At 49.8% G+C, this 22082-nt stretch overlaps 1 protein-coding gene across 2 annotated transcripts in view; it reads left to right on the top strand.

The window, feature by feature from the left end:
- The first annotated feature begins 1981 nt into the window (after window positions 1-1981).
- Window positions 1982-22082, top strand: part of RHPN1 (rhophilin Rho GTPase binding protein 1) — a 31229-nt gene continuing 11128 nt past the window's right edge. Inside the window, exons 1-5 of one of the 2 annotated variants that reach the window (XM_087738251.1) lie at window positions 1982-2805; window positions 12852-12970; window positions 17266-17394; window positions 21264-21339; window positions 21736-21813. In XM_087738251.1, coding sequence (XP_087594377.1) covers window positions 2704-2805; window positions 12852-12970; window positions 17266-17394; window positions 21264-21339; window positions 21736-21813 — 504 coding nt within the window. In that variant the 5' untranslated portion in view covers window positions 1982-2703. The remainder of the gene's footprint in view (window positions 2806-12851; window positions 12971-17265; window positions 17395-21263; window positions 21340-21735; window positions 21814-22082) is intronic. The other variant, XM_087738304.1, reaches the window with a different exon arrangement.

The following is a 22082-nucleotide window of genomic DNA, read 5'->3' as shown; positions in this document are numbered from 1 at the left end:
CGTGTCGGGGCTTGTTTGCTCTCAGCTGCCTTCTGCCAAGCCAGGGACTGGTGTATATTTGATTTTCTTTTATTTTCACCCTATGTCCCATATAGATTTATTCAGCACTGATGCTTGGTGAAGGCTTCTCTCAAGCTCTCCGCACCAGTTGGGATGTCCATGATGGGAAACGACGGGGTTTGCAGGGTGAGTGAGCTGGGAGAAACCTTTCCTGACCTAAACCAGCTCCAGTTTGTCTATACGTCCTGCCCAAGCACAGCCTGGGTTAAACCTCTTAATAATAAGTTTTATATATTTTTATACATTTTCCCTTTGCAGGTGTTCTTCTGAATGGGAGAGATGGGAGCAGGATGGCTCCATCCAGGGCTCTGCAGTGGGGAAACGAGGACCACAAAGCAGGTCTGGCTCATCCTTGGGGAAAACCAGACTGCAAATGGGGTCCCTGCACAGTTTGGTGACACCGTGGATTAAATAGTAATTTTGCTTTTCTAGTCCAGTGGCTCCTGTCAGATTGGGAATTCCAAGAGGGAAAGAAAAGTCCTTCCTAACGTACTCCCTTCCCTGGGATCGCGTGCAATCCTCGAAGCCCCGACAAGGAAAAATCGTCTGGGAAAAGTGGAAATGTTTTAATACATTCAGGCAGTTGTAAAATAAATTCATGCAATATAAAAGGTTTAATGTATGCCAGGCTAATTTTTTTTCCCCTCAAACAGCTGAATCTGCACCGTGTTCCCCGTGCCCTATTGACGTGAATAGGATTCATCATGCACAAGCGTGGTCTCATTAATGTCATTATAGAAATGAAGCCAGGCCCCGGTAAAAACTAAGGGACATTTTTGTGGTGACGCACGCCGGTGACAGCCCAGCTCAGCATCCCATGTTAGGGTCCCATGTGCATCTTGGGAGTCGGAATTTTCCAACCGCTGGTCGCTTTTCCGTAAAATTTTGCTGGCTTTGACGCTGTTGCCTGGTCCGGCTCTTATTTTATGACCGTTCTCGAAAGTAAAATTCCTGGTCTGGCTTAAGAAGACAGGTCAGAGTGGGGAAAGTGGGGCAGGATTTGCCTGCATCTGGCTGGAAACAGTAAGAAAGTGGGGTTTATTTTATTTTTTTAATTTACTTTTGTATTATTTTTTATGCTATATTGTATTTTGTACAGGGCTGTACAGGAGCAGCGTTTAATGGCTATCGCAGGGCAAGGCACGGCAGGCCCAGGTGTTGCAGAATTGCTCCGGCAGCTGTGCGAGCTGCAGTGTCACCATCCAGATGTTTTTTTTATTTGGGGGGGGGGAGGGGGGGATACGGTGTGGGCCCCCACAGGGAGGGGAGCGCCTGGGGCACAGCGCTGGGGCAGAAGGGCAGCTGGAGCTGGCTGGGTGGGGGGTGCACGATGGGAGCTGCCTCATTGCACTCCTCCGCCACAGCAGCCCAGATGTTGCGGGGGGTTGGAATTGTCGGGTCTGAAGGAGGGGAGCGCCCAGATGTGGGCGGGGGGGGGCGGGGAGCGCCCAGATGGGGACGGGGGGGGCGCCTGGTTGGAGGAGAGGTCATCCAGATGTGGCTGGGGGCGGAGCGGACGCGCACCCAGATGTGGTACGGGGGGTGGGGCGCGCCCAGCTGTGGCGGTGGGAGGGGCGCGGCGCCCCGCGAGGCCCCGCCCCGCCCGTGACGTCGTCGGCGTTCTAATTCCCACCGTTGCCACGGGCGACAGCCTCCCCCCGCCCCTCCCCTCTCCGAGCCGCTGCGCTCCTCCCCCCCGCCTCTCCCTGTCCCGCGCTCCCATTGGGCAGCGCCGCCGCCGATCCCCGCCGTCCCCCTCTTCCATTGGTCCTCACCGCGCTTCGCCCCTCCCCGCCGCCCTGCTTATGCCCCGCTCGGCGGCGGGGCCGGCGCCGCGTTCGCTTTTGGCCGGCAGCGCCTCAGTGGCGGGGCCGTGCGGGGCACCGAGGGGTGAGCGGGGGCCTCGTCTGCCGGAGGGGTCGGGGCTTGATTCACCCGGGGGGCGCGGGGTTTGCCCTGGCAGTGCGGGGGGAGGGGGGTTCGTAGGGCTGTGGGGTTTGCTCCCTGGCTGGGGCGTCTGTGTGAGGGAGCTTGGGGGGGTTGCCCCCCTCCCGCCATTTGGGGTAGCTCTGCAGGGGGGGGTCTGTTGGGCTGTGCTCCTCCCCAAGTGGGGTAGGTCTGCAAGGGGGGTCTGTGGGGTTTGCCCCCCCCCCCCCCCCCCCGCCCATTTAGGGTATTTCTGCAGGGGGGTCTGTTGGGGTTCCCCCCCCCCAGAGCTGGGGTAGCACTACAAAGGGGATTTGGGGGGTTCCCACCCATTTGGGGTAGCTCTTGCAAGGGGGTCTGTAGGGTTCACCCCCCCCCCCCCCCCATTTGGGGTAGCTCTTGCAAGGGGGTCTGTGGGGGTTTGCCCCCCAGCTGGGGTGGCTCTGTAAGGGGGGAAGCAGGCTGTGGGCTTGCATCTAGGCAGCTGTTAGGTGCATGGGGGTTTGCAGCATCGGAGGACGGGGGCTAGTTTAACCCCCCCACCCAGGACAGGACAGGGCTGGGCTCTGAACCCCGCCCAGGGGCTAGCAGAGTGTGGGGTTAGGCCAGGAGAACCAGAGCAGCCCAAGGAGGGGACACTGAGCCCCAGAGGGGTCAGGCAGGAGCCCCCAGCTGCGGGCCCACCCCTCTCAGCCCGTGGATGCTTCGCCCCTGGAGATGATGCCCCCCGAGGAGGAGAGCCCGGCCGGCGGCGGAGAGGGGGACGGGGACAGTGGCCTTGTCCTCCTGCAAGCCCTGAAGAGCGGCAGCACCCGGAAGGTGAGGCACGGCGGTGGGGTGCCGTGGGTGGGGGCAGGATGGCAAAGCACCCAACTGATGCTCCGTGGGACTGGGTATCCCTGTGGTGGTGGTGGTCCCCAGGGGTGCTGCAGGGCATGGGTGGGCGTGCAGGTCCATCCTGGCCATCAAACCATGCTGGGGGTGTCGGGGCGGCAGACTAGCTGGGGAAGGGCTTGATGTGGGATAGAAATGTGTCCAGTAGCTCATCCATAAGCAGACCTACACAACTATTCTATAGCTCTCTCTCACAACTATCTGTACAACTCTCTCTTAAACTCCACTCCTATCGCATCTTCCTCCACTGGCTCCATCTGCAAGCTTCCCAGTGACTTAACCAAATTCTCCTATATTTTGGCTTTTTCTCCTTCCTGCCCATAGGAAGATGGTCCAGCCGAGTACTGCCTGTCCTCCCACTCACCATCAGGGGCACTGGGCAGGGTGTTGCTTGCTGACATGCTTCTTCCCCCAGGAGCTGCCCGTAAGGAAAGTCGGTGCACCAGCAGCTTGGCTATGCGTGCGAGATGGGGCCGATAACTCCGCTGGCGTCACTCATTTAATTAATAACAGCGGGGTGAAACCAACGGGGGTTGTCCTCAGGCTGCCACCGACCCCGCGGCTCGACTTTCCCCGCCATCCCTTGGTCATCAATGCATGCTCCTGGGGTCGAGGAGGCTTTAAAGAGTACTGCTTGTTGTGAGAAAAGATGGGTGAACGTTAGTTTTTGGGGCTGTTTAAGCGAGTCTCCCGTTAGGTCTGTCCCCTGGGAGCGAGCTTTATAAACCTACAGTGAGTTTGCCCTGTAATCTGATCTCTTCTTGCAAGTGTATAATTTTCAAAACTTGTTCTTCAGCAGAGAGCTGTGTTTCTGCAGCCCTTTGGCAAAAAAAGAAACACCTGAAAAACAAAATTAAGAAAACCCCAGCAACCAAAAAAGCAAAACTCAGGCTCTAGAGGTGTTTTTTTTTCCCTGAGTGAGGGTTGAGATTGCAACCTCGGCTGAACAAGGATCAATCTGATCTTGAGTCATTGAGCCTGGCCTCTGAAAAGAGGTTGCAACCTTAAACCAGGTTAGAGTTTACCCAGAGCTTGTCTAAATAGCAGGTGCTGCTTGTAAGGGAAGATAGGCAGGAGGTTTTTTTCCAGTTTATTCTGTGTGAGGACACACTGTTTCCCTTAAATGAGCAATTGGTTTACCCTGTTTGGATTTGTCGGACAGTAGCACAGAGGAGAATAACATAGGAAAATATTGCGAAGCTTTGTGTGTGGGGGGGAAACTGGCAGGGAATATGCAGCATCTGTCATAACATGATTATTTTTTTAATTAAAAAAAACAAAACACCTGATGAGATTTTCTATTAATTACATCAGTTTTTTATTTAAAAGAAACTGTCAATATAGCTTCTTCTAGTTTTTTTTTTTTCACCCTGACAGCATCAGGGGCTCTGGATGGGGCCACTGCATGTTTGCTCCCTTGCAGGGGGTCCTGAATGCTGCTGCGATGGTGATTTTTGCCAGGGTTCACGTACTGGGGCTGATGATTTAATACATCTGTTTCCTGCTGGCGCCCTGCCCTGGCTCTCGTGATGCCCTGTGCCTCCCCCAGCTCCCCAGAGCAGTTTCACGCTCCTAAAATTCAAGCTCTGGATGCAGGTTTTGCTGTTTAAAAACCCCAGTCCCCCATATTTTTATTCCCCCCCCCCCTTACTATTTTTCCTTCCTCTTGCTAAGTGCATTAGCCAACAGGGAGGACACTTCTTTGGGAAATTTAAAACCTTAATCCTCCACTCATTTGTTAAAAGGCTGTGTGATGTAACCATATTCTCAATAAAAGGTTTTAGAGGTTTTAGTTGGTAATGTCTCCCACAGAAAAACAGCTTTCAGCTGGAGTGCTTCATGAGATTAGTTTTGTGATAGGGACTTTTTATATGTAAATAGATGTTCAGGGAGCAAAAACATTTGTTGTGACCTACTGGTTGTCTTGTAGTAACAGCCCATATTACTTCCTGAAATGCTCTTGGCTGGGAGGAGAAGCAAATTATTGATAATCTTTTTAAAAAGATAATTTTAAAGCCTGCTTTTGTGTGTGGAGTGGTTCTCTGGCTTTTGTTTTGCTCTCTGTCCCACAGGCTAATGTGGCTAAACCGGGGTCACTGGGCCACTTGTCCTGTGCTGGCCTGACTCAAACTTGTGGGTTGCAAAGAGGAATAATAACCTCAGTTGACAGCTCTGACTCTATCAAAATAGCTTTTAGACCAGTGTGGTTCTGGAAATAAAATAGGTGCTGAGAGCTTGATGCTCCAGTTACCCTATTTCTACAGCAAGTTTCTACATCCAGCTGCTGGATCATCTGTGTACTTGGAGACATTCCTTTTTGGGGACAAAACTCTGTGGTAGGAAATATTATTGCTCCTGGGAGTGGATGAAAGTGAGTACCTGCCTATTTTTTTTTTTTTTCAGTGGGAGAGATTATAAGCAATTGCTGGGTAAAACCTGTAGGGTTGAGGCTGTAGCTGGAGACTGCGCTCAATGCACAGGGTTGGGGTCATGGATCAAGGTTACCTTTGTTAACGACAGCAATAGCTTGTGTGTCAGCGCTTGCTAGAGCTGTTGTCATTTTTGGCTGTTCCCTGTCTCTGTGCAGGTATTTTACTCTAGTTTTAACTATGGAGCAAATGTAGATATTCTGTCATGTGCCTCGATGCAAGCTGGGTGAATCAGTGGAGAGCAAACGCAGCTTGGACTTGACCTACTCTCATGGTGGTGCCCCACCTCTGCCTGAATTACACTTGATGGTTGGTGCTTGACCCTCCCAAGCACTGATCTTTGGCTCTTCATTCACCATCCCTGCTGGGGTTGGAGGCTTCCTGGGCAAAAGCCATCTGGTTTCACTTCTGCTTTAGCACCTTGTGCTTCTTCGTGCGCCGTTTTCTTTAACTGTGTTGTGAGGGCAGACTGGTACTGCTGGAAAGGTTGGTTGGTCGCTCACTTGGTGGTGGTGAATGCTGTAGGAGCTCACCAGCCAGGACTCACGAAGGAGTCACCTCTGAAGACTGGGGACCTCTAGGGTTAGCAATCAACAGAACCTGGCACGGCTCTGCCATTGCCCATGAATTCCAGTCCTACCTAAAGGAATTCCTCCTCTGGATGAGAGGACAGTTTGCAGATGGGATGACTCATGATGTCCAAAGGTTGCTGTGGCTTTATCTGGAGCCCTTGTGGTTATCAGGTGTCAAACCGAGATATCTCAGGCTTGTTTCGTAGCCCTGTTTGGCTTTGCCTTTGGCTCCAAAGGGTTGTTTTTATTATTTATTTTATTCTGACTGCCAGTTCTGTGTGTGTGTAGAAGGAGCACCTGGGGTGACTTTTGTGGGAACTGCCAGGGTAGGAGGAGATGAGGTGGAGGTGAGTCATGGTGAGCCAGGCTCCAGCAGACCTCCTGTCATTTTGTCTGAGGGGGGTATCTATGCCCTGAGCAACCAATCTCAGCAACTACCTGGTGTGAGGAGGGAACAAGGCAGCACTGGAGAGGTCAAATGAGTGAAATCCCAATGGATTGACCAACAGAAGAGTTGAACCATGTCCTCTTCCTTCCCTGGGGGAGGGTTGAAGGGTAACACTCTTGATGCCTTTTGATTCCCTCCCTTAAAAAAAACAATAGGCTGTCTATTCCCTGGGAGGGATAAATTATAAAATTAAAACAAAATAATCCTTAAGGCTTTAAGGAACATATACAACAGTCTGGGATAATGGAAATGCTGAAGGCAGTTGAGGCTTCAGGGGATGTAGCAGATAAGCATCATTGGTTCCTTTGCTAAACGCAGCTGGGCTATGCTTAACGTTCATGGTACGCACCATCTGCTGAGTTGGTCAGAGCAGTGGAAGCTGAGATGGGCCTAATCTGCTGTTAGTTCTCAGCTGTGTCCCTGAGCTCCGATATTGACCACATCGCTCCTCCTTGTGAGACTGGATGCAGGCCTGTGTTATCTGACATGGGGTACCAGGACTGCGGTGCAGCTGTGCTGCTGACCATGTGTAGCGCGTGACCCTAACAACAAATTTTAGGGCAAATAATTTTGATTTCCATGAAACCAGGTGATTCCCTCATTGAAAAAGAAGACAGAATTGTCAGGGAAAAATTCCTGACTTCCCTGAAGCAGCAGCTCATCCCTTATATGTTGCATTGTCTGGCACCAAGCATCTTCATATGTTTGTATACCCAATGGCAGTGATACAAGGCTGGCTGGTGCCCTGCTCCCCTTGCAGCTTTCTCCTTGAACTTCCCTGTCCTTGGGGATGTGAAGGTCGTCTGCTCGGTGGTGGGGCTGGCTCTGTAGCCTAGGTCAGCACAAAGTGATGACTCATCTCACCACTGCTGTATTATGGATGTCTCCAGTCTATGTGCAAATTAAACTGCTTTAGTTTCTCCTACTATTCTGTGGGTGCTCTCCGGCTGCTCTAATTGGCAATAATCCTGGTGGTGACTGTTTCGTGGCTAAAGCTGGTCTTGGAGACGGCATGGCTTGGTCCATGTTTCAGAAGGTAGGCTGTGGAGCTCCTCCTGTGATCCAGCCCAGCTCTGCAAGTGGCTGGGAGCTTTTGCTGTGATACCTGTTGGGTCTGTAACTCAGCTCCCAGCTGCAGACCCTTTCCTCATCTCTCTGGAGAGATCCATGCCTTGCTTTTGCTAGCACGCTCCTGATCTGTGCCTGTTGCTCCAGACAGGGATGCAGAAGCCCCTTAAGCAACCACATCTGCATCTCCATTTCTCTTGCTTATAACTTTAACAGCATGTCCTAGGGTTGTGTTTTCCCTTCTCACAGCTGTCACAGTAACAGCTCACAGTCATCCTTTGATTGCTTCATATCCTTAAGTTTTGCTTTTGCTCAGTTGCTTCCAGTGACTGAGCTCCTGTTTTTAATAGCAGAAACGAAAGAGCAGAAATTAGTCCCTTTGTGTGTGGCTTTGCCCTTTGGACTTGCTGGCATCCACCTCTTCCTACAGGTGATTAGGTTTTTCCTCTCATTAGTGCTGGGAAGGCTGGGAGGCGGTGGCCTTGTTTTGGCACCAGGGTCACAAATAACACTCTAGGTGTGTCTTGTCACCAAGGCCGTATCTAAGCTTCATCTCCTTCTGTTTACTGGAGATGTGAAGTGCAAAGTACACTTGGTGATCATCTCTAAACAAACATTCCCTAAGGACTTGCTTAGAGAAGGGAACCTAACCATGTAATTGCCCTATTTAACACCCCAGATGGGTGCTCTTGAACTGGAAGAGGTGTTGGGGAGTTAACACCAGCATTACATCATCGTATATGTTCCCTGCAAAGATAGGGTTTGAGCTGGCAGAAGCCTTGACACCTCTCAAAGGGGATCTGTTTGTCTTGGCCTCCTCTGGAAGGGGTCTTCTACCTCTTTGCTTTTATTCCTTATGTGGAGGCATTGGCTGAGCACTTTCTGTATCACTGTCGTCTTTCCATGCCGAGGGTTGAACGCAGTGTTAGTTGGCAGATGTCTTCCGCACATAAAATGGCCTTGCTACAATAATACTAGCTCTAATCCTGCTTTGTCAGAGGCGATAAACTTCAGAGCTGGACACAACTCGTATAACTTAATGACCTCATTCATTTTCATGGCTTTCTTAACATACACTGTCCTCTGTGTACATACAAGCTGTGCTGTTCCCTGGTTGCTACACAACTTATGGCCTCTTACTGGAAGAGTTATGTGCTTGCTTCTCCTTTGCAAAAGCTTTAAACTAGGAAGGCTAAGAAATCTCATGTTCAACATAGCCACTTCTTAAGCACCCAGCTTTTCTATTGATGTCCCTAGGTGCACCCCAAAGCTGAAGAGGCTGGTTGAAATAACACATCTTTCTTCTGATCTTAAAGGGTTGACCTCAAGAGCTTGTACAAAGAAGAATTAAGCAAGGAAAATCCCTTTTATAACCTAACAGTGCGTGTTGGTGGCGTTTTGTTCCCTATGCCCCCCTTATGTAAGGCATGCTTAAATCCATCACCACTTTAGAAACTCCGTGCTGCAGTTTTTAGCTTTAGGTTGCAACTTGGAGAGTATGAGCACAGGCAGAACGTTGGGTTCCTTTGGACACAAGCTGTTGGAGGATGGGCATGCTCTCTTCTTGACTGCCTCCCCTATCTACCTTTTGAATTAAATATGGCCTTTTTTGCTTGTGATGGTGTTTCCTTTCAAATGTAAGTTAACCTGGGCTGCGCATCTTATTCTGGAGCTCGATTTCCTTCTTGCTCCAATATTTGTGAAATAATGTCATTTCTGCACTGTTCCAGGAGCAGCAGCAGACTGGGCTTGGTCGTTCCCCACGGTGGTCTTAGCATAATGCTTGTATTGGTCCATGCCATCCAGGGATGATGCTTTGGGACCAAGGGCAGATCCTCTTGAGGCAAGATGTGCTGCAATACCATGGGATACTGCAGTTACCCAACTTCATGAAGTGTGAGGAGGCAAGTAAAGTGCGGGGAGATCACGTGAAGTCCCTAAGGGCAGCAAGTCTCGAGGTCCTGACTCGACATCCTCACAAGGCTTTGGTGTTGCATCAGGTGCTCCAGTACCTGACTTTCCGGTACCTTTTTGCTGTTGGCTTAGGAGCCTGCATGGGAATTGATAATTATCTCACTAAATCAGATTGAAAAGACACCCAGTGTTCAGATGGGGGCAAAAAAAAAAAGCTTTGCAGCTCTACAAATGGCTTAGTGTCTCTCAGAGGGAGACTGGAATAGACTACTTCAGTTGGAAGGGAGCTACAATGATCACCTAGTCCAACTGCCTGACCAATTCAGCGCTGACCAAAAGTTAAAGCGTGTTAAGGGCATTGTCCAAACACCTCTTAAACACTGACAAGCTTGGGGCATCAACCACCCCTCTAGGACGCCTGTTCCAGTGTTGGACCACCCTTTCTGTAAAGAAATGCTTTCTAATGTCCAGTCTACACCTCCTCTGGTCCAGTCTACACCTCCTCTGGTGCAGCTTTGAACCATTCCCACAAGTCCTATCACGGGATCCTAGGGAGAAGAGCTCAGCACCTCCCTCTCCAAGTTTAAGCAAATCCAAATGCTGTGATGTCCTGGATGTTGTTGAACCGTGTTTGGTCCTCAGCTGCAGCAGGGTTTGCAAGCGTTCCTGGAGGGCAGCTCCTTTGTGCCCTTGGGGAAAGCTAAAGTGATTAATGATTATCAGTGCTGCCTTGTTTGCGTGCTTGAGGGGAGTCTTGGTCATCAGGTTTGACATCGTAGCCACTGGAATTTTGCCCCTTGGTGTTGTCTCAAGCTGGGCATGGGAGAAGTGGGGAGCTGCCAAGTCAATTCGCTAAACTCCTTAATTGCTTTTGCAGTGAAGAGGTTTTTAGTGCTGGTTTTGAACGTCTTGTAGAGCCATCCTAGTGTCTTCTCATGCCAGTCTGCCTCTCGCTTCTTTTCTTAATTAGTTTCTTTTTGCCTCGCCTCCAGACAAGGAGGCATTCATGGTCCTCTGTGGTTTTGGATAGTCCTTCCACTTGTGCCTCTTCCATTGTCTCTCACCTGCAGTTCTTCTGGCCTCCTGCCCATGTATTCAGGTAGTCTTTGCTTGTCTTTGCCCTGAAAAAATCTTAAAAACCTCCGACTGCTTTCAAGCAAACCTTTGCAAGAAGTGGAGAGGTCTCAAAGGTGATGAACGCTCCTGTAGGAAGAGCTGGAGGCAGAATAGAGGTGCTTTCCACCCCCAACAGTTGCTGCCAGAGCTGTTGAATTTTGGATGGGTTTTTATGGCTCTGAAGGCAGAGACAGGGGCCCGGATCCTGCTCACTTCTGTGTATTTTAATATATTTGCATACACTTTTGGCTTGCATGTCTCTGGAGCTGACAAGCGCACACAGCTCTCGTCTGTAAACCTGTTGAAATTTTAATGAGCACCAGCTTCTCCTTATGGCTCTTTTTCCCTCCCTTAAGCTTTAACTTCCATATATAGGTTAATGTCTTGCACTGTATGAAGAAACATCATTGAAGGCACGATGTTTGTAATCAGCCTTTAATTAATAAAAGAAATACTCGTGCAATGTCTTGGACTACGTCTGCGTGAGCAGCTACTTTCTAGACAAGAGTTTGGTGCTGTCTTCTTTGCTTTGGGAGCCTCTGGGTGCTCAGATTTGAGTAGTGCCTGCATGGTTGGGTTTGTGGTTTTTTTTTTTTTTTAAGGGCCACATTCAGCGATGACCCAGCTCCTTCTTGCTGGACAAAACCTGGCATGGTCCCTTGTTGGTCTCCGTGGTGTGGGATTACTCATCCTTTTCCTTTTTTCTTCCAATTTCTGGATTTTCCCCTGGGGAGCTAATGGTGTGTGCAGGATGGGTGGGTTCCCCAGGGCAAATCCAGAAGGGACACTTCTGGATCAGCCTTTCCTGCATTTGCTCCTGACTTAAGATTTGTGCAGCTGTTGGGGTGTTTTCCTTAAAGTCCCACTTAATTGCTTTTCCAGAATAATCGGGGCCTCCTGCTTCCAGCTTATTCCTTCAGTAATTTCAACAAATTCATGGATTACTGTAAAGCACTAAGCTTGCGGATTTATGGACCAGATGGAGTGACTCTGATTCCACAGTCTCAAATGTACCAATTAGGAGCTCAAATCTTTCACTTAAATGAAAATGCCAATATTAATCCCGGACCCTTTTCAAAGGGGGCACCACTCAGTGGACTAAATTAATTCTCAGAAAGCTGAAGTCCATGAAAATGCAAAATTTTCCATTCCCTACTTACTAATCAAAGCTAGTCTCATACTTTTTTTGAGCAAAGATTCCTTTTTTTTTCCTTTTCTACTTCCCCAGAAAAATCAATAATTTGTTAGAAGTAAGTTTTCCCACTGGGACCTACAGTGTCTTCTGGAGAGGTAACCAAGCGTTGCCCTGGCTTGTTGGATTTGAGACTGTTGCAACCCATCCTGGAGGATGAGTTGAAACCTGGTGAAGCCCACCAAGGCCTCTACATGGAAGAAATTAGCTGAGAAAGTGTTTGGGACAGGACAAGAGTGGGCACTGCTGGAGTTCTGTAGAGCCTCTTGGGCAGCAAAACCCCTTCTTGATGTGGAGGGAAGGGGTCCACTAGCAGTGGTGGATGTAGAGCGGTGGGGAGCAGGGGGAGACTGATGTGCGCAGCAAACAGAGGTTTTCTAAGGGAAGCAAGAGGGTGAAATAGTGGCTTTGAGGAATTTCTTGTAGTGCTACAGAGGATCTTAATATGTTCTTGGGGGGATCTGCCTGTGCTTTGCGCTGGTGTATGAAAAGCAGGCTTGGAGGTTTCCATCCTCTTAAACTGCCCAGTCTTGTGCTTCCCCAAACAGGTTTTTTTTCTTTTATCCAGGGGTCTTTTAGTGGCTCATTTCATCTATCTGAACCCCTCCTCGCACAATGGAAATCACCTCTGCTTGGACAGAGCTTTTGTGGCCCGGGATTCAGAGACCCTCCGCATGGCAACCTCTCTGCCTGGGGCATCCCATAATAACCTCTTGCCCCCACGAGACGGAGGGATATTGCCGTCTGTTATTTCCTGAAGTCTGAGATTAAACATGTTTCCCTGTCTGCAGAAAGTCGGAGCCGAAGCCAAAGAAGGAGGCAGGGATGGATTTAATTTACTGCTTTGTGCAACTCATTTCTCCACCCTCATGAACTCTTGACTTGCTGCCTGCACTCCATCCCCTATAGCCGGCAGGAGAGGGGAGCACTTATAGACATAGGGTCACATCTGTTCCCAAGCTCGAGGGTTATAATGAACTCATCTGCAGCCCCCCGGGTCTTGTTTTTGTGTCCAGATGGTGAGACCCTGGAAAGGAGATGCTTAGTTTCTGTATCCCTTCATGGTTGTATTTGGGAAGCCTTTTCTGAATTGCTTAGAAAATAAATTGCTGTAAGCAACATGTGGTATCAGATAAAACTTCTATTTCAAGTGCAATGCCGGGCTCTGAAAGTGCCATTTTTAATCTCAAAGTGGTGGGGTTTTTTGGTGAGACCCTGCCCCTCTCTCTCAGCAGGGCTGCGACCCCTTCGCCCAGACCCAGCGCAGCAAACTGCAGCATCGCCGGGCACGGATTAACCAGCAGATCAACAAGGAGATGAGGATGCGAGCGGGAGCAGAAAACCTCTTCAGGTGAGTCCTGATCCCCAGAGCATCCCTCTGGCCCAGGGATTTGGCTGGGGGTGGGAATATGGTCTTGATGTCTCGGAGGCAACTGATGCTGGTGCTCCCTTGGCTCTGGTTGGGGTTTGCTCAGTCTTCCCTTGACTTTGCAGCATTCGTCCTAGAAATGCCTGCCCTCCGTTCAGTGGATTGCTAATGCTATGCATTTTAATGAAAAATTATCATTTTAATGTCCTGGAAGCCTGGTACAAAGCAGGGTGTGAGCAAATGGAATAATGGGAACAAATGTTGAACTGGGATTGAGCTTGGAGTGCAGGATCTCCTGCCTGATAGCCCCTGCAAGTGGGTCAAATCCAGCTTTAGTTCCAAAAATCCCCATCCCATTGCTTCCACCAGAGCAGAATGTGAAAATTCAGGTATGTCTTTGCAGATGGGCACTTAACCCTGTTGGAGGATGCATTTATGGATGGTGCAGAAGTTGGTACCTTTGCATGGCTTTCAGATTGCAGCCGGTCCGGCACAAGTAGAGCCAGCGCATTGCTACTACTGATGTAGAGTGTTCATGATGCAATTGCATGATTTTTTGCAGCTATTTTATCTTTTTTTTTTAACCCGAGGATGACCTTTTTTGCAGCTCTTGTCTATATGTCATGGTTCTGTAGGATATTGGAGCACATGTGCAGGGTGAGCAGGTCTGTTAATATAAGAAAATACCATAAGGCTGCCCTAAAATAGCTTTTTTTTTCATATTTTGCCAGTTGGTTGATTTTTTTTTTTCCCTCGTTAAAATAAGATTGACTTTTCACTTCTGAACTTGAATGATTGAACATCGGTGGTGTGTGCCTGTTGCACCTGGAAGAAGGGAGTAATAGTTGCTCCACCAAACTATAGGAAGAAGTGGTATTTTACCGGTGGACGAGGACAGCAGGGCTTCCCGGGGGAGGTGAGGTTACAGCCCCACACCCTGCTGCTCCAACCAGGCTGCCATGCCTCATCTAATTAAAAAAAGGCCATGAAATCTCAACGTGTGCTGCTCCGTGCGACTCCCCTTTATTATTAAAAATAAAAAAATAAGGGGAAAATGTGCTGGCTCAGCAGAAACGTGCCTGGCCGGGGGTTTGGTACAAACAGCGGGAATCGGAGCTGCGTGCAGGGGAGTGAGCAAAAATGTGATGCAAAACACATCTTAATTACTCGGCCAGGGAAATGCACTGATGGGGCTCTTTCTTTATTTTTCTTTTTTTGTTGGATCAGCAATTTGAGTGTCCTTTGGGAGCTGCCACTTTTCCTCCCTCCCACAAGTCCCCTTTGCAGCTGAGTAATAATGTGGGTTTTTTGGGTGCTACGGTGCTCAGAGCTTTATGAAACATGGGGAAATCTGGTGGGGGGGAAATCAAGCTTGTGCCTGAAATTAAAGGCTGAGGGGGGGATTATGTTGTAAGTCTAAAGGTTATTGCTTAGGAATTATAGACGTGAGTTGCACAGAGAAACTTCCTTTGCGTCTCTCTAGGCTAGGGCTAGAAAAAGCTGTACGTTGCCCAGCTTGGAGCAGAGTTTGCAGCTTAACTTGCTGGTTTCTTTGCAAAAAAAAAAAAAAAAAAACAAAAAAACAAACCTTAATGATTTTAAAAAAAAAAAAAGTCTTCTGAACTGTTCCGTTCAGCCTATCGGTCCTCTTTCCTGGAGCGGTTGCCATGAATGGTGTGTTGGAAAAAACACAGTGGTGTTCACTCAGTGGTGTTAAGAGGGTTTGTTTGCTGGATAAATAAATGGGCAGAGGCAGTGGAAACCTTTTCCTTTCTTGTTCAAATACTAGAGCTGAGCGAAGCAATCGGGAGATAAAGGTGCCGCCAATAAACCAGTTTCTTAAAAAGAAATAAAAAAAAATATAATCAAAAGTCTTTGGTGTTAACTAAGCAAACAGTTGATAACTTCACTGAGGAGGCTGATGGAGACACGTAGGCTCTGCGTGCTCAGGTGGAGATCAGCGCTTGCCCTGGACAGGGAGCACAAAGTCCCTCGGTGCAGGTTTGCTCACGGAAATCATCAAGTGCTCATCTAAATTACCTCTCTGAGAGGTACTGTGCTCTTAATTGCTGAATGTGGCACTTGCAGAGTGCAAGCTGAAGTGCCCCACAGCGACATTGGACTTTAAAACCTTAACCTGATGACAAATCCTTGAGGAACTTGCACGTGCGTCCGAAATCAGGCTTTGCAGGGTGATATATCCTTTCTGCTGCAGAGCAGGGGTGAAAGCACAGGTCAGAAATATATTGTGTATATGCAAATGTTATCCTGGTGTTGCTGGGTTGCAAATCAGTACAAACCAGCTATTGGTAATACAAGAAATGAAATAAAACATATTCTTACCGGCTAAGAGCGAGAAGGGGAAACTCTAATTCATATTGAAAGAAAATTGTAGTGACAGCAGTGATGCACCTGTGTCCTGGAGGTGTCGCGATGCGTGGAGGACTAAAACAGCAACTAAATACTGGTTTGTATGGAATGAAGATGATTACTGTGCTGATGCTGTATGGGGAATTGCGGAAACACTGGAGGATGTTTAAATGGAAGCGTCCGCGGAGATCTGTGGACCTGCTGTGGTTTTGCTTTGTTTAGAATTGAAAAAAAAAAAAAATGTGTTGGTCTTGGGAAAGCCTGGCAAAGGGGTGTCGGAGGAGACACTGAAGGACCAGCATCTTAGAAGAAAAACAGCATAGCTCCTTCTACTGCCCTGAGCCAGGTCAGGGCAAGGCCCCTGAAGGACGGTATCCACAAAAAACACAAGTCGAAGGCAACACGCTCTGCAAAAGCTGGGGGAAAGCAGTGCCCTGGCCAAGCGGAGCTCGTGCACGTGTTGTTTTTCCTGGAGCCCGGCGTGATTTCGCACGAGCAGCCAGAGCCCCTTTCAGCTGACAACTGGACTGCACGCTGCCAGCTCTGGGTTATCTCTCCCCGCTTTCCTCTTTCCTTTGGAGCCGATAAGAAGGTTGTTATCAGCCTGGGAGCTTGTCTTGCTGGGAGTAGGCAGCTGAAATCAATCCTTGGTGTTTACATCTCCTGACGTGCACAAGCAGGGAAGGGAGGGCAGGGTCTGGCTCTGCTAATGGGCGAGCACAGCAAGCCTCTTCTCTTGCAGAAGGCTTCTTTGCACCCAAAAATAAGTTTTTCCTCCTCAAACCCAACCATAAAGCGTTTTTATTTGGTGTGGGCTCATAGCTAAATCTGAAACTGCACTGGAGGTGGGAGCATGGATGGGCAAGGGAAAGGTTGCTCTGGGGAAGAAACAGCAGGTTCATCTGAGCAGGGTGCAACACTGTAATGAGTTTTGCCTGGCCTCAACCTCCACGGCACAGTGGTCTGGATGCTCTGGCTTCCCCGGTCCCAAAAGGCTGAGAGAGTTGGGGTTGTTCAGCCTGGAGAAGAGAAGGCTGAGGGGAGACCTTCTTGTGGCCTTTCAATACTTAAAGGGGGCCGATAAGAAAGACAGGGAGCGACAGACAAGGAGTAATGGTTTTAAACTAAAAGACGGTAGATTCAGACTAGATCTAAGGAAGAAATTTTTGATGCTGAGGGTGGTGAAACACTGGCCCAGGTTGCCCAGAGAGGTGGTAGATGCCCCATTCCTGGAAACATTCAAGGTCAGGTTGGACGGGGCTCTGAGCAACCTGAGAGCACAAGTCATATGAGGAGCGGCTGGGGGTGCTCAGCCTGGAGAAGAGGAGGCTGAGGGGAGCCCTCATCGCTCTCTGCAACTGCCTGAAAGGAGGCTGGAGCCGGGGGGGGTTGGTCTCTTCTCCAAGGCAGTAAGCGATAGGATGAGAGGGAACGGCCTCAAGCTGCGCTAGGGCAGATTTAGGTTGGATATTAGGAAAAACCTCTTTACTGAAAGGGCTGTCAGGCCCTGGCACAGGCTGCCCAGGGCAGGGGTTGAGTCTCCATCCCTGAAGGTATTTAAAAGGGCCCAGGTTGCCCAGAGCGGTGGTAGATGCCCCATCCCTGGAAACATTCAAAGCCAGCTTGGACAGGGCTCTGAGCAACCTGATCTGCTTGAAGATGTCCCTGCTCATTGCAGGGGGGATGGATGAGATGACCTCTAAAGGTCCCTTCCAACCCAAACCATTCGATGATTCTATAATCATGTGCAGAGCAAGAGGCACGCACGGTTCTGCGGGAAGGTTTGGATGGATGCACGTGGTCTTGCGCCGCTGGATAACTTAATCTCTATCAATGCGACCAAGCGTTGATAAATAAAAGCACTGATGAAATGGGGGAGGTTTGATCCACGTGGTGGTGTCTTGCAGGGCTACCAGTAACCACAAGGTCAAAGAGACGGTCGCCCTGGAGCTGAGCTACGTGAACTCCAACCTGCAGCTGCTGAAGGAGGAGCTGGAGGAGCTGAACAGCAGTGTGGACGTGTACCAGAACGACAGGTACGCCAGGCAGCCGAGCCAGGCAGGCAGTGCCTGTGGTGTGGGAAAAGCAGCTTGCTCAGTTGGGGTTTTATTATTATTATTATTTCACTTTTGCTTTTTCTGGGAGCAAGGCAGCCTCTTGCCTGTACCCATTGCTCTGCCACCCTGCTCTGCGCAGAGTTTGGCCCTCTGACAGGGACCACAAGGTGGCGGCTGGAGAATAAGGGAGGACTTGGGCATAGACCAGATTTGCTGGAAACAGTTTTTCATCCTGGGAACATCCATGTTTCATCTATAGAGCTGCAAGAAGAGCAAACTCAACAGCTTTTCCTAGGAGATACTTAGGAGGCATTTGGGGATGGATGGTGCATCCTTTTGACACCAGTGCCCCAAAGCAGGCTGGATACGTCAGAAACAACCATCTCCGCTTGCATCGGCCCCCTTTCCTGAGCATCCCACTAGACCATGGGTTTTTTCCAGCAAGTGAAATAGGGTATTTAGCAGGAGAAATGAAAAGCACGGCTGCTCAGGTGTCCAGCCTCCTGTTCTGGTTGTTCACAGAGCAGATTACTCGCTGATTTATTTTCCCATCAAGGGTATTGGGTTATTTTTCTCTCTTTCCGAGGTGAGACCTTTTGTTAATTGAAACGCTCTGTTTCTTTGAAACGCTTACCCAGCCACCTCGGGCTTGACTCACCTGAGCGGTAATCCTAGCACGCTCACCAGCAGCAAACTGACGTGCCGGGGCGGCTCGGCAGCACCGTTTTGCTGGGTGAGAAAAGCAGAAATCCCTGAGGCAGAACAGACCGGGGACGCTATGTGGGAGCCACTGCCGCTCCTTCCCTTCCCAAGACAGGTGGGTGGATGGCGTTTGATGACACCAAGCTGAGTGGTGCGGTTGACGCGCCTGAGGGATGGGATGCCATTCAGAGGGACCTGGACAGGCTGGAGAAGTGTGCCCATGTGAACCTCGTGAGGTTCAACAAGGACAAGGGCAAGGTCCTGCACCTGGGTCGGGGCAATCCCCAGTATCAGCACAGGCTGGGGGATGAAGGGATGGAGAGCAGCCCTGAGGAGAAGGACTTGGGGGTGCTGGGGGATGAAAAGCTGGACGTGAGCCGGCAATGTGTGCTCACAGCCCAGAAAGCCAAGCGTATCCTGGGCTGCACCCAGAGCAGCGTGGGCAGCGGGGCGAGGGAGGGGATTCTGCCCCTCTGCTCCGCTCTGGGGAGACCCCCTGGAGCCCTGCGTCCAGCTCTGGGGTCCCCAGCACCAGACAGACATGGACCTGTTGGAGCGGGGCCAGAGGAGGCCACGGAAATGGTCCGAGGGCTGGAACCCCTCTGCTATGGAGAAAGGCTGGGAGAGTTGGGGTTGTGCAGCCTGGAGAAGAGAAGGCTGAGGGGAGACCTTCTTGCGGCCTTTCAATATAGAAAGGGGGCTGATAAGACAGACAGGGAGCGATGTTTTAGTAGGGCCTGTAGCAATAGGACAAGGGGTAAAGGTTTTAAGCTAAAAGAGGGTAGATTCAGACTAGATCTAAGGAAGAAAGTTTTTACAACGAGGGTGGTGAAACACTGGCCCAGGTTGCCCAGAGCAGTGGTAGATGCCCCCTCCCTGGAAACATTCAAGGTCAGGTTGGTCAGGGCTCTGAGCAACCTGAGAGCACAAGTCTTATGAGGAGCGGCTGGGGGAGCTGGGGGGGCTCAGCCTGGAGAAGAGGAGGCTGAGGGGAGCCCTCATCGCTCTCTGTAACTGCCTGAAAGGAGGCTGGAGCCGGGGGGGTCGGTCTCTTCTCCCCAGGAACAAGTGATAGGATGAGTGGAAACGGCCTCAAGCTGCGCCAGGGCAGGTTTAGGTTGGATATTAGGAAAAAACCTCTTTACTGAAAGGGCTGTCAGGCCCTGGCACAGGCTGCCCAGGGCAGGGGTTGAGTCCCCATCCCTGAAGGTATTTAAAAGCCAGGTAGATGTGGTGCTTAGGGACATGGTTTAGTGGTGGACTTGGCAGTGTTAGGTTAACAGTTGGACTTGATGATCTTAAAAGTCTTTTCCAACCTAAACGATTCTATGATCTAGTTGAAGATGCCCCTGCTTATTGCAGGGGGGTTGGACTAGATGACCTTTAAAGGTCCATTCCAACCCAAACTATTCTATGATTCTACGATTCTATGTCCATCCCCATGCTTTTCCCAGTGCATGTTCCTCCTCAGGGGAGGATTGCTGTGCTGCTGGGGCCAGAGAGAGGTGCAAAGACCAGGAGAGCATCAGTGACTCCATCCTGCAGGTTGCTGCAATAATATTAAATGTAGGACCAGGATGATCTGGGTGCAGGATTGTGTTAGGGTCGTGGGGTCTCCTGTGGGGAGAAAGCCAAGGGACTCCATATCTCCACCACCCTTGGGTGTTTGCTGCACTCAGAGGGTCTGTTGCAGTCTCTGAATATAATCCTGGATGTTGGTCCTTCTTCTGTGCTAGGGATCTCCTGTGTTGCGTGCATCCTCCCCAAGTTCTTCCCTATCAGGGATGCTCGGCTTTTCCAACCCGCCACTTGTTTGCCCTGATTTAAAAAAAAAAAAAAAAAAAACAAAAAACCAGCAGCAGCAGCAACCCCAAAACCCTTCCCAGGCCAAACAAAAGCCCCTTTGTTTGCTCCAGGCACTGGATTCAAGTGGAAGTCTCGTTAGGGAAGTAACAATAATGGCTTTTCTGCACTAATTATAGCTCTTGAAGCTGTTTATTCAGTATGAACCGATAAAAATGTGGGTGCGACCTCCCTGCCCTGCTCCCCAGGTTTTCGCAACTTTCTTTGTCTCTTTTCCTCCCTGGACTAATGAGTGATGCACTAACGAGTTATCAGCGGTTTCTGGAGGTAACAAGAGGGGGCTGTTGTGCAAACCTGGGCTGGCGAGGGCTTGATCCTGCCCTACCCGCTTCCCATTTCTCACTCTCTTGAACCTTTCTCATCTCTTTAAACCAGTCCCCTGGGAAGCCAAGGGTCCAGGGATGCGGTAACATGGCTCGATGCCAGGGTTGAGGACATCCCCGAGGGATAGATGGGTATCGGGCAAAGCATTTGCGGAGCCGATGTGAGTTGCAGGTGCCACCATGGGTTCCCAACCCCCATCTCTGTATACAGGAGCCGGATGATGGGTCCAGCTTTGGGGTTCTTTGCAGGGCTGTAATTTTCTGCATGCTCCAGGTTCTGCTGCTTATACAGACCATTTCTTTACTTCTTGACAGCAGAAAATTAAAATAGCTACTAAATCCCCCAAAAGATGATCCTTCCTGGCTCTCACCCTGCAGTGCAACTGCCATGTTTTAACGTTCAAACACAAACCACTCCCCAACTGGGTGTTCCCAGAGCCGTCGTCATCTTCGGTGTTTTACGATATCGAACGGGCTCTGCGATAAGGGCTATTATTAGACAACTGCTTTTAATGGAGGTAGAAAATTTCAATATCAGGAACAGCGCTGCAGCCTGAGCAAGTCCTTATCAGCACCAAAGCCCAGATTAGCACGTAGGAGTAGGTGAATCCATGACCTGTGCTTGCATCACTCCCAAGGGCTGGTAATTAAAGCTGCTTCGTTACTGGAACCTATTTTGTTGCTATTATACTTCTTATGGAGAGAAAAGCAGAAGCTGGAGGAATAAGGGTGATGGTTTCAGGTTATTTTCCATCCACCCCTCCTCTTGCGCTGCCGTTCCCGACATCACGCTGGAACGAGCATCCTTCTGCTGTGCAGAGTTGGGTCCTCTTCTAGCTTTACTTTTAACAGGAACAGCACAAGCCCAGGGCAAAGAGCTACTTCATTTTAGTCCCTGACACATAGGGTCTCTCCGAGGCTTTTAAACCAACCACCAAATAGGTTGCTGTCTTCTTCCAGCGAGTCCATCAGCGTCCCCATGATCCCTTTGGGCCTGAAGGAGACGAAGGAGCTGGATTTGCTGGTGCCGCTGAAGGTGAGCATGAGGGTTTTGCATGCTCGATGCGATGCAAGACGATGGAGGGGAGTGGCCACGCACTTTGAGGGATATTTCAGCACATGGGTACGGTTGGGCGCTGTAGAGGAGATGCAGCAGCAGCTGCAAAACATTTTCTGTTTTGGAACAGTTGTAAAAAAATAAGTTTATGGGAGGAACTGGACTTAAAACATGGGAAAGTGGGAGGTGAGGGTCTGGAGATGCTGGAGAGCAAGAGCCAGGCAGGGGAGGAGATGACTTTCCCTGGCACAAGTTCCCTTGCAGAGAGAGCTTGCAAATTGCCTATACAGAATCGCCCAAAGTCACCCTTTAAATCTTGAATATCTGTTTCCAAGGGTGACTCAGGGTTTTCTTTTCTCTTGTTTTCCCACCCAGGATTTCATCAGTGAACACTATGGAGAGGAGAGTGTCTTGTTTGAAAAAGAAATCAAAGAGTTCATGGAGCTGCGGCAGGTCGGTGTCCCTTGAGTTGCAAAGTCTTGCTTTGGCTTGTCCAGAAACGCTCGTTGGAGGTGCCACGTTTTGCTCCAGGGGTCCCCTCATCCTCTCTCCAAACTGCACCCTTATCCTTGTGTCTTGGGGTGCAGGATTCCCACGCTAGAGCACCTTGGCTTCGGTTCCTACGTTACAAAATATTACGGACCATTCGGTAATTGTTTTCGTTCCCTGTCCTTTAACGCCCTGCTAACCTAGAACTGAACAGCAATAAGAGTTATAATGCA

Source organism: Nipponia nippon, unplaced genomic scaffold (genome assembly GCF_047370975.1).
Source record: "Nipponia nippon isolate SJK-2023a ecotype South Korea unplaced genomic scaffold, ASM4737097v1 scaffold_1, whole genome shotgun sequence".
Taxonomy (NCBI): domain Eukaryota; kingdom Metazoa; phylum Chordata; class Aves; order Pelecaniformes; family Threskiornithidae; genus Nipponia; species Nipponia nippon.
The sequence above is the reverse complement of the archived record's forward strand: the minus strand, read 5'-3'. Positions and strand labels throughout refer to the sequence as shown.